The sequence below is a fragment of the Drosophila nasuta genome, chromosome 2L (assembly GCF_023558535.2).
Source record: "Drosophila nasuta strain 15112-1781.00 chromosome 2L, ASM2355853v1, whole genome shotgun sequence".
NCBI classification, from domain to species: Eukaryota; Metazoa; Arthropoda; class Insecta; order Diptera; family Drosophilidae; genus Drosophila; species Drosophila nasuta.
This window is the reverse complement of record NC_083455.1, coordinates 14991223-15001586: the sequence shown is the minus strand read 5'-3', so window position 1 is coordinate 15001586 and position 10364 is coordinate 14991223. Positions and strand designations below refer to the sequence as shown.

The 10364-nt window shown below is 30.6% G+C and overlaps 4 protein-coding genes across 7 annotated transcripts; 2 read left to right on the top strand and 2 right to left on the bottom strand.

Moving 5' to 3' along the window:
* The first annotated feature begins 822 nt into the window (after positions 1–822).
* LOC132793117 (putative mitogen-activated protein kinase kinase kinase 7-like) lies at positions 823–2019 on the top strand. The gene is made up of 4 exons (XM_060802796.1): positions 823–1281; positions 1340–1504; positions 1565–1706; positions 1760–2019. The coding sequence occupies exons 2-4, from the start codon at positions 1472–1474 to the stop codon at positions 1903–1905; spliced, it is 321 nt and encodes a 106-aa protein (XP_060658779.1). The 5' UTR covers positions 823–1281; positions 1340–1471; the 3' UTR covers positions 1906–2019.
* Positions 2020–2040: 21 nt separating this feature from the next.
* Positions 2041–4063, bottom strand: LOC132793097 (putative mitogen-activated protein kinase kinase kinase 7-like). 3 transcript variants are annotated; one of them, XM_060802785.1, is made up of 6 exons: positions 3932–4063; positions 3751–3877; positions 2814–3131; positions 2582–2758; positions 2375–2513; positions 2041–2319 (listed from the first exon to the last, which is right to left on the bottom strand). In XM_060802785.1, exons 3-6 carry the CDS (start codon positions 2919–2921, stop codon positions 2081–2083), a joined length of 663 nt encoding a protein of 220 aa, XP_060658768.1. In that variant the 5' UTR covers positions 2922–3131; positions 3751–3877; positions 3932–4063; the 3' UTR covers positions 2041–2080. The 3 variants fall into 3 exon arrangements, with proteins under 3 accessions (XP_060658768.1, XP_060658753.1, XP_060658760.1); XM_060802770.1 differs by lacking the exons at positions 3751–3877; positions 3932–4063 and adding an exon at positions 3190–3287; XM_060802777.1 differs by lacking the exons at positions 3751–3877; positions 3932–4063 and adding an exon at positions 3190–3287 and having other exon boundaries at positions 2041–2316.
* A 460-nt stretch (positions 4064–4523) lies between these two features.
* Positions 4524–6715, bottom strand: LOC132798119 (mitogen-activated protein kinase kinase kinase 7-like). 2 transcript variants are annotated; one of them, XM_060809846.1, is made up of 9 exons: positions 6399–6715; positions 6169–6342; positions 5973–6111; positions 5652–5920; positions 5272–5592; positions 5177–5213; positions 5043–5123; positions 4842–4980; positions 4524–4788 (listed from the first exon to the last, which is right to left on the bottom strand). In XM_060809846.1, the coding sequence occupies exons 1-7, from the start codon at positions 6588–6590 to the stop codon at positions 5110–5112; spliced, it is 1146 nt and encodes a 381-aa protein (XP_060665829.1). In that variant the 5' UTR covers positions 6591–6715; the 3' UTR covers positions 4524–4788; positions 4842–4980; positions 5043–5109. The 2 variants fall into 2 exon arrangements, with proteins under 2 accessions (XP_060665829.1, XP_060665828.1); XM_060809845.1 differs by having other exon boundaries at positions 5043–5213.
* Positions 6716–9462: 2747 nt separating this feature from the next.
* LOC132797135 (mitogen-activated protein kinase kinase kinase 7-like) lies at positions 9463–10210 on the top strand. Its single transcript, XM_060808662.1, has 4 exons — positions 9463–9545; positions 9601–9777; positions 9846–9984; positions 10058–10210. The coding sequence occupies exons 1-4, from the start codon at positions 9528–9530 to the stop codon at positions 10087–10089; spliced, it is 366 nt and encodes a 121-aa protein (XP_060664645.1). The 5' UTR covers positions 9463–9527; the 3' UTR covers positions 10090–10210.
* The last annotated feature ends 154 nt before the right edge of the window (positions 10211–10364 follow it).

The window sequence follows — 10364 nt, the reverse complement described above, 5'->3', positions numbered from 1 at the left end:
TAAATTCATAATTGAATACCTTTCTTATTCGTCAATCTAATACATAGAGTATTGAATACCTTCATAAATTTAGTCCGAAAATTCTACATCGTGATCTAAAACCACAAAATTTACTAATTTTCAATAAATATTCGACTTTGAAAATTTGCGATTTTGACTCAGCTAAAGAGTTGGATACCAAGGTGTCAAATGGAGTTGGAACTGCTCGATATATGGCACCAGAGGTACGTACTTTTATGAGTTAGATAAATATTGAACTAATTCACATTACACAAAATAAGGTCAGTATAGAAAACTCCTACACTGAGAAATGCGATGTTTATAGTTTCGGCATCACATTTTGGGAAGTAATGTCAAAAAAGAAGCCATTTTACCACTTGGGAAAAACTGCTGTGGACTTTCATATTCAAAAGAAAGCCATAGAAGGTAATTTTTAAAATGTTGTACATATTCATTTACTTACCATTATTGTTTTTGTAGGCGATCGTCCACTCATAATTGACATTCAAAATATCCACAAATCTGATCAGATAATAAAACTTATAGAACAGTGTTGGGATGGAGATTTTCAGCAGCGACCAGCAGTGCAAGACGTTATAAGAGATATTTAATTTTGTTATTCCAAGGACGAAGATAAACACTATTGATTCGAGATCCTTTCTTAAAAAGTGTGAACAAGAATATGATATATGCTGTTTAAACCAACCTTCTAATTATCCTATGGGTTTTAAGGTCAGATTTTTACCTCAACCAACTGTCAAAATTAAATGTTTCGATATTTCAATTAATGAGGTATTTATACATAGAAAAATAAGTCTAGTATAAAATTAAGAAAAAAATAAATCGAAAATGAGAATTTCTCGTCTCAAGAATGCTTTAATATAAAGTCATTCTTACAACATTTTTAGTTTTTAAACTATAAATTTTTTTTCTGTTTAATGTATTATATAAATTACTTAAATATTTTTATAATAGTACATTGGCTCTGGAACCTTCAGTGACGTATTTAAAGCAATTTAAGGAACTGAAGGCGAGGAGAAGATACTCGCAGTTAAAACATATAGAAACAGTGATTCGGACAGCCTTTTAACAGAATCATCATCATTTGTGTCACGACCTTGCCATGAAAATATATTGAAATATTACGGCATAACAACAAATACTGATCGCAGAACATGTCTACTCTCAGAATATGCTGATTGCGGAACTCTCTATAATGCTCTACATCTAGATGACTCTTCACATCAAAATGCATTAGCATGGATGCTTCAGTTAGCCAAGGTAAATTTTATTTATTATATTTGAATCGTGTATTCAATTATTCTCTTTGAATTTGTAGGGTGTCGAATTTATGCATCAACAATTCATTATTCATGGCGATCTTAAACCAAGGAAACTGCTACTTTTTAATAATTATCAGACTCTAAAGATTTCCATATCGGATTTGATATGTATTAAGCCTACATCGTAAATGGTTGGAGCATCGTATTACATGGCACCAGAAGTTTGTATTTTAAAAGAATAATTTAATCGAAATAACTGATAAAATTATTGTTATAAATAGATTGTAGAACGACCGGAGTACACAGTGAAGTGCGATGTTTATAGTTTTGGGATAATACTGTGGGAGGTTATGTCACGAAAGAAACCTTTCAACAATCTGGAGAATGAAACCAGTTACTTTATTTTAAATAAAGTAATGAAAGGTAAGAAGCCTTTGATAATATTATTATGAGCTTAACATTTCATGCCTCTGCAGGTTTGCGGCCTGATGTGAATGATGTGAACGTCATTCAAAATGCGGAACCGATAAAATTGTTGATTACCAATTGCTGGGATCCGAATCCAAAGAAGCGGCCGGATATGCATGAGTTAATAACGAGTTTTACATCTTTTGTAAATTAGTTTTCAATAATTTTTCTATATATAAAAAAAAGTTATATGAAAGCTTTCAAGTGCAGTTCTAGCAAAATTCTGTTTCGAACTGAAAAATATAAAAAAAGTTAATACTAAACGTAAAATAACCGAATCTTTCGTTTGTAAAATATTTAATTTTTATTGTAATTCATACAAAAATATATTATTTAGGAAATTTAAAGTCTTCATCACAAATATCTCTCAATCTATCAATTTCAAACAATAGATGTGGATAGTTCATATAAACTCGAGGCTGAATGCCAAGAATGGTGGCCAATCTTCTCATGCTTGGTCTTTTTAGTGGGTCAATATCCCAGCACTTTTGAATTAATAGTTTTATGCAATTCAAATACTCAAACTTCTTAAGTTTGTCAATATCATCTATATTGGGACGTTTACCTTCTTGAATAGGAAAACATTTTAGAAAATTACTGTGTTCTTTAATTAACCTTCTTACCTTCATTTATTTTTCCTTGGATAGCAATTGGCAGCACGTTCTTAAAGTCATAAAAGGGCGTCTTCCCAGACATTACTTCCCAGAAAACTATTCCAAAGCTAAAAACATCACACTTTTCCTCGTAACGCCCTCCGTCTTTCTGTATAAATTGAAGAATCAAAGTATACCAATGTTTTACGTGATTAACATAAAATTATATATACTTACGCATGTTTCTGGAGCCATATAAGTATATGTCCCAATACATTCCGTATTAACCGTTGCAAGTTCTTTAATTGTGCCAAAATCACATATTTTCACCGTACGGTAGTTGTTACAAAGCAAGAGGTTTTTAGACTTAAGATCCCGATGGACTTTTTTTTTGTTATGTAAGTATTCCATGCCCTAAGAGCAATCGAATTCTAAATACAGATTAGATTTTAAAGTCATGTAAGCATACCTTAGCTATCTGGCTCATCCAATTAAACTTTCCATCTAGTGATATTTTTATATTCGATTCATGTAAGAAGCTGTAGAGTGAACCACAATCGGCGAACTCAAAAAGCATGCAAATTCTATCTTCGGAATCTTTTGCTACTCCATGGAAAGTAATAATATTCGGATGATTGAGAACTTTTATGTTTTTAATTTCATTTAAAATTGATTTTTCATCATTGCTTGCATTTTTTACGACGCGACGAATTTTTTTTACAACAATAGCTTTGTTTTCAGTTTTCCAATGTGCTTTGTAAACATCACCAAAGCTACCACCGTTTATCTAAAATGAACAATAAATAGCACGAATGACAAATGATGAAAATGACTACAAAACTTACAAAATCTCCTAATTGAAGATTGCTGTATATCACATCAAATTCAATGTTTTCCATTGTTAATTGTCACAATACTAAAACTTATTAATTCTTGTAATAAATTTAGGCTGATAAGAAAACATCGATAAAAGATGGGATAATTTAAGACATTCAAACGATATTTTTATAGCGATTAACTCAATTAGATAAATCAATTGCATACTTTTAAGCGAAGTGAAATTATTTATCGCTTAAAGACTCTTAGTCATGTAATTAGCTGATGCCAAAAAAACTGTTTAGATTGCTCGTTCATTTTCAAGAGATAAAAAAGACCTGAAGAGCGGCAAGTTAAATAATGTTTGGACAACTCTGCAAGTTTTTTCTTTGAAGTGATTGAATAAATCGAAATGTCAAATATATGTGTGAATAGGATAGGTCTCATATAGCATCTTTCGTATTGATACAAAACCTTATGGAGAGAACCGCACTCTGCATATTCCATGACCATGACCGTTCTACTGTCTCCATCTTTGGTGATACCTAACAACTTCACAATATTATCATGGTTGGCTAACGATAACATACCGAATTCTTTTTCAATTGCGGAGTCTTTTACAAAGGGTATACATTTTTTAATCACGATTTTCTGTGGGCCATCTTTTGACTTCCAAGTTGCTTTGTATACATCACCATAGCTACCCCATCTGAGAATCTGTTTGATTATATTATAATAATATTATTTCTGCTAATGTCAATTTAATCCTACCTCGTTTTCGAAAATTAAGTCATTCCAATCTATTTTATGTGTCAAATTAAACGCGTACGTTAAGTATAATTGCGAAGGTTGTCGAATTTCAAATGACGCGATTTTGATTGGTATTGCTGAATTTCTAGGGGTTATATTTTTAGAGTATTGACGCAGAAGTTTTAAGTTCTTGTGGTTATAATTTTCTTTTTCAGAGTTCTTTTTCATCCAAACGGTTGAAGTCAACTGAAAAATTTCGTTCTTAATAATTAAAATGCAGCATTCCAAAACAATGTGACCAAGTACCAAGTAATTGTTCTTGCCGTAGCTGCAAGTGTTTCACTTCTTCTTAAAGATTATTTCATCGCTTTAGGTAGTACTACCAATAATAATTGAATAATAACAATTGAACTATATTGATTATTTGGTTAAACTTCAGAAACTCGAACGATGTGTTTTTTTTATTTCGTTGCTAATGATTATTATAGTATTATACAATTAATAGTTTTTCAACAGAAAAGAAATGTTATAAAATCGATATTGAAACCTTGAAAAACGACCAAAATGTGGACAAAATTAAACATATAAAGATATTTGAGAACTATTTGTGCAACTTTCTTATTATATTTTTATAAATTATAACCAAAAACTAGAAGAACGTGAATTTTAAATAAACGTGCAGATGGTAATAATATTTTTCATAATATTCAAAATTTGGTTGCCGTTCTCTTAATAAGAAGAATATTTTTCCATAATTGCGACTACTTTCTCCATAGAAGGTCTTTCCTGTGGATCCGCATCCCAGCATTTTCTAATCAAACTTTTTATCTCATCCGAATTTTGAATGTCGACGACAAAACATATATTTGGACGAAGACCTGCAGAGAAATCATTTGTTAGACTCTTAATTATATTTCAAAAGCATCTTTACCTTCAATCACTTCGAAATGTATAATATTTCTAAATAAGTATATTTCGTAGTACGGTTTCCTTCGTGACCTCACCTCCCACAGCATTATCCCAAAGCTATAGATATCGCACTTTTTGGTGTATTGCATCCCTTCCATAATCTATATTAATTTATAAACATATCACTAATTTCGATAAAAAATTTTGTTTATGAAATACAAACTTCTGGAGCCATATAATCAAAAGTTCCAACATATTGTGTCATATATGTACCCTCTGTCCTCACTGTTTCAGGTAGTCGAATCTTTAGGGTTTGATAATTGTTAAAAAGAAACAGATTCTTTGAAGTTATATTACGATGAATAATGTTTTGTTCATGCAGAAATTTGAGACCCTATAAATTCAAGGAAAATATTAATAATGGATTCAAAAATAATACAACCGAAATTTACCTTCGCGCAATGCAACACCCACATTAAAGAAAACGTTTCATATGCATGATTAACAATATTCACTGTACAATCATGCACAGCACTATAGAGAGTTCCGCAATCGGCATACTCCATAAGCTCAATAGGGGTTCTATTGTAATCAATGGATAGACAATATAATTTTAGAATATTATCATGCTTTAGTTGTGAACTATAAATTGTTAATTTTTTTGAGTTGATCGAATAATAAGGTCTATATCTTTTAAGTGCAATTATCTTTGATCCCTTCTTAGTTATCCAGAGAGCCTTATATACTTCTCCAAGCGAGCCATATCCAATGAGCTATTTGAAATTTGTATAAATAGATTTTGATCATTTATAATATTATATATTGTAAATACCTCTCCTATAGTAATATTTTTCCATTCATCTTTATGAATCGGATTGATATCTTCATTAATCAATCTGATATCTTCATTTTTGACTGGTATTTTCAGACTTAAGTTAGGCTCTTCCACATCCCTAATTGAGTACAAAATATTAATATTACTTATTATTTCTCGCATTGTCGGTCGTTTATATGCGTCTCCATTCCAACAGCGTTCTATAAGTTCTATAATCTGCTCGGATTTTGGAATATTCCGAATGTCATCGATGGGTGGACGATCATCTACAATGTCAAGAATATTAGAAACAGTTGCATATTTCAGGTATTCTCTAACCTTCTGCGGTTTTCTTTTTAACGTATACAGTCCGATGAGTTTCCAAGTGGTAGAATGGTTTCTTTCTTGACATTACTTCCCAAAATGTAATACCAAAGCTATATACGTCGCATTTCTCAGTGTATGACCTTTCACAGACCTTATTATGTATAATTTAAATAAGTATAATACTTTTTAAACTTAATTGAGTACGTACCTCTGGTGCCATATAACAAATAGTTCCAACATAAGACATAAAGGTTTCCTGCTTCTTAACTGTGCCAAAATCACATATTTTCAATGTTCGACAATTATTGAAAAGCAGTAGATTTTTTGGTTTTAGATCACGATGAAGAATTTTTGGACTGAGTTCATGAAGGTATTTAATGGCCTTAAAATGAGATAAACGTGTAGAAAACCAATTTGATTATGCATTTATTCAGTTACCTCTGCACATTGCAGCATCCAGCTAATACGCAGTGTATGTGGTAAATCAGTGTTCTTATTTTCCTTATTGTGCAGTAGGTCATAAAGAGAGCCACACTCTGCGTATTCCATTACAATGGCCATTCTTTCCTTCTCATCTTTTGTAGTACCTATTAACTTTACAATATTATCATGATTGACCAGCGATAGCATGTCGACTTCTTTTTTAATTTGATCCTCATTTGCGTTAAGATGGAATTGTTTAATCACGACGGTTTTTTGACCATTTTTTGAGTTCCATGTCACCTTGAATACAGCACCGAAAGTACCATTTCCAATAAACTGATGGATTTGAATCGAATTAAATTTTTATAAAATGCAAATTAAAAATTGTGTTCTACCTTTTATCGGCACTCAATTCATTCCAATCTATGTTACGCGTCATGCTTAAAGAGAACGTTATGTGTTATACAGAAAAGTCAGTTTACCGAAATCACGCAGTTTTCTTTTCTTGTTAATTTTTAAAGACACTCTATTTCAATACAAACTGATCAATATTGCATAACACCAATAATTCAAGATTGCGAATTTTATCATACGATACACAATAATCGATTACTTTGCTTCAATTATGGAATCATTTATATCAAAAATGTATCTTTCGATTTTTTAACTATTAATCGATTATACAGCGGAATAGTCGCGTCATTGCCATTTTTACACGCGAATCGAAAAACGCAGAACGATGTGTTCAAAAGGCAGAACGATGCTAATAAACAATTGAAATGTAGTAAAAATGCAAACAATTTACTTCAACATTTAAAGTTTTAGCTTGCAAATGTTAATATTGAATCACTTTAGTCACCATTGCAACCAATTTCAGTAGTTCAAATATCAACCGTCAACAGAAGAAAATACAAGCATAGCCAGTCAATTGTTGAGATAAGTGTTTCTTGTCGCAGAAAAATAAAAAACAATTCAACAAACTGTTGTTATTCTAAATGAATCGAGTCATAATAATTATTATTTGTAGCATTTTCATTTCATTTATTGAAAGTCATTTGATTATCGATCATATTCACGTTTCTTCGATTAAATCCGATTAATAATCGCACACTTTTGTTTATTCATATGTTCATATGTTTAATAATCGATGTTGCGTGCCCATTCAAATGCTGTATCGTTTTCGTTTCAATCTTTACGATGCGGGCTGGTGCGCAATAAAATCTAAAAAAAAGACGAATTTTTAATTGTTTTTATTTTTGTTGTTTTTTTTTAATATACCCTTTAAAGTAGTGAAGGGTAGCCAAACTTGTAAAGCATTAATATAATATTTTAATTTTCAAATGTAATACTGTTGTAATATTGTTCTAACATCATAAAATTCATACAAAAAAGTTGTTTGATTGACTGATTGAAAAGCTAGCTAAAATGCTGAAATTTATACCCAACAAACACAATTTGCAAATAGTTTTTATTTAAATTGGCAGAAAATGAGTTTTGAAAGATTCTAACACATTTTTAATGTAAACAATAGGCTCTTTGAAGGTATTGATTTTTTATTGGGTAAATTTTCTAACTTCATACTACTATCTTTATATAAAAAAAATAATAACGACAAAAGTGTCGGATATATTTTCAAATATTTATTTTGCGATTTAGGGGGGTATTTGGAAGTCAACGCATCAATTCTCTTCGTGCTCACAGCTGGAGCAACATGTTAATGAGATGTCAACTTAAGCCCATAAAATTTTAGCATGTGCTATTGTGCTTGTGAACCTTGTGACAGATTTGTAAAACACAAAAATACATAAACCAGCGATTGTGAATTGAAATTTATTCATTTCTTCAATATATAATTCCAAAACTTTCTACATTCCTTTTGCTAAGAGTGCATTTAAAATATGCTGTACAACAAAAATACAGCCAGGCATGATGCATTTGGTCAAATTTTATGTCTGTGTTTAAAAGTTAGTAGTTGTGTGACTGTAAAGTATTACTCCAAGTGTTATTTTTAAAAACTAATGCTGTTCAAGAAAATGATTTCGATGTTTACGATTTTTGTCTGTTTAAAGAAACATAAAATACACACATTTTTTCTTAAACTTGATTAATCCATTAATTAATTAACAAGATTCATTTATTTTAAGCTGAAGCTCTCAGGAAAATAATAGGCCTCATTGTTCCATTGATTGAAGACAGAATATTAAGTATATCTTAAAAATACTCTCCGTGTATTATACCTATTAATGAATACAATCACAACAATCGCAAATGTCACAATTCTTAAGAGCTAGGAAAAGATTTAAATGTCATTACACTCACGTAGTATTATGCCGAAAAAATATAAATAAAATTTAATTTTCTTATCAATTGTATATTATTATTATATTATTCACACATATATTAGACATTTCGATTAAATTATTCTCTTCAATGAAAAAACATGTTGAGTTGTCCAAACATTATTTACCTTACTGATCTTCAGGGCTTTGTTATTTATTGACAAAATCGTTGATTTTCACTTTTATGTATCTCTTAATAGTGAATAAGCAATCTAAACAGATTTTTTTGAATAAATGTCTTTAAGTTATAAATGATTTTACTTTTGCTTGAAAGTATGCAACTGATTTATGCAAAAATATCGTTTGAATGTCTTAATAAATCCCATCGATGTTTTCTTATCAGCTTAAATTCATAAAAATAATTAGTAAGGTTTAGTATTGCGACAATCAATAATGGAAAACATTGATTTTAATGTGGAGTACCGCAATCTACAATTGGGCAATTTTGTAAGTTTTATATTCATTTTGATCATTTATCAATCATGCTGTTTATTGCTCATTATGGATAGACGGTGGTACCTTTGGCGATGTTTACAAAGCACATTGGAGAACTGAAAACAAAGCGATAGTTGTTAAAAAAATTCGTGGCGTCAGAGACAATGCAGGAAATAATGAAAAAGCAATTTTAAATTAAATTAAAAACATGAAAGTTCTCAATCATCCGAATATTATCACTTTCTATGGAGTAACAAAAGATTCCGATGATAGAATTTGCATGCTTTTTGAGTTCGCCGATAGTGGTTCACTCTATAGCTTCTTTCATGAATCGAATATAAAAGTAACACTAGATGGAAAGCTTAATTAGATGAGCCAGATAGCTAAGGTAAGCTGAATTGTCTTTAAAATGTGATCCGTATTCAGAATTCGATTGCTCTTAGGGCATGGAATACTTACATGACCAAAAAAAAGTCCATCGGGATCTTAAGTCTAAGAACATTTTGCTTTGTAACAACTACCGTACGGTGAAAATATGTGATTTTGGCACAATTAAAGAACTCGCAACGGTTAATACGGAAGGTATTGGGACATATGCTTATATGGCTCCAGAAATATGCGTAAGTATATATAATTTTATGTTAATCAGGTAAAACATTGGTGTACTTGGATTGTTCAATTTACACAGAATGAAGGAGGGAGTTACACGGAAAGGTGTGATGTTTTTAGCTTTGGCATCGTTTTCTGGGAAGTAATGTCTGGAGAGAAGCCCTTTTATGACTCTCAGCACATGCCAGCAATTGCTCTACAAAGAAAAACAAATGATGGTAAGAGTAAATTAAAGAACACAGCAATTTTCTATAATTCTATATTTTCTATAATCTTTTCCTATTCAAGAAGGTAAAACTATTAATTCAAAAGTGCTGGGATAATGAGCCACTAAATAGACCAACCATGAGAAGATTGGCCACCATTCTTGGCATTCAGCCTCGAGTTTATATCAACTATCCACATCTATTGTTTGAAATTGATAGATTGAGAGATATTTGTTAAAGAGACTTTAAATTTCCTAATTAAGATATTTTTGTACGAATTGCAATAAAAAAATCAATATTTTATAAACGAATTATACGGTTATTTAACTAGAGTTTACTTGAACTGTGCTTGAAAGCTTTTATCAAACTCAAACTTTTATTTCTTTTTATAA

Bases quoted from the DNA above. Each gene is read 5' to 3' on its own strand.
- LOC132793117 (XM_060802796.1), top strand. From the start codon at position 1,472: ATGGTTGGAGCATCGTATTACATGGCACCAGAA. The intron at 1,505-1,564 runs GTTTGTATTTTA...TGTTATAAATAG, and splicing joins CGTATTACATGGCACCAGAA to ATTGTAGAACGACCGGAGTA. The intron at 1,707-1,759 runs GTAAGAAGCCTT...ATGCCTCTGCAG, and splicing joins TTTAAATAAAGTAATGAAAG to GTTTGCGGCCTGATGTGAAT.
- LOC132793097 (XM_060802770.1), bottom strand. From the start codon at position 3,243: ATGGAAAACATTGAATTTGATGTGATATACAGCAATCTTCAATTAGGA. The intron at 2,759-2,813 runs GTATGCTTACAT...GATTGCTCTTAG, and splicing joins GGATGAGCCAGATAGCTAAG to GGCATGGAATACTTACATAA. The intron at 2,320-2,374 runs GTAAGAAGGTTA...TTCCTATTCAAG, and splicing joins CCAAGGAAAAATAAATGAAG to AAGGTAAACGTCCCAATATA.
- LOC132798119 (XM_060809845.1), bottom strand. From the start codon at position 6,590: ATGCTATCGCTGGTCAATCATGATAATATTGTAAAGTTAATAGGTACT. The intron at 6,343-6,398 runs GTAACTGAATAA...TCTCATTTTAAG, and splicing joins GGATGCTGCAATGTGCAGAG to GCCATTAAATACCTTCATGA. The intron at 5,593-5,651 runs GTATTTACAATA...AATTTCAAATAG, and splicing joins AAAATATTACTATAGGAGAG to CTCATTGGATATGGCTCGCT.
- LOC132797135 (XM_060808662.1), top strand. The intron at 9,778-9,845 runs GTAAGTATATAT...CAATTTACACAG, and splicing joins ATATGGCTCCAGAAATATGC to AATGAAGGAGGGAGTTACAC. The intron at 9,985-10,057 runs GTAAGAGTAAAT...CTATTCAAGAAG, and splicing joins ACAAAGAAAAACAAATGATG to GTAAAACTATTAATTCAAAA.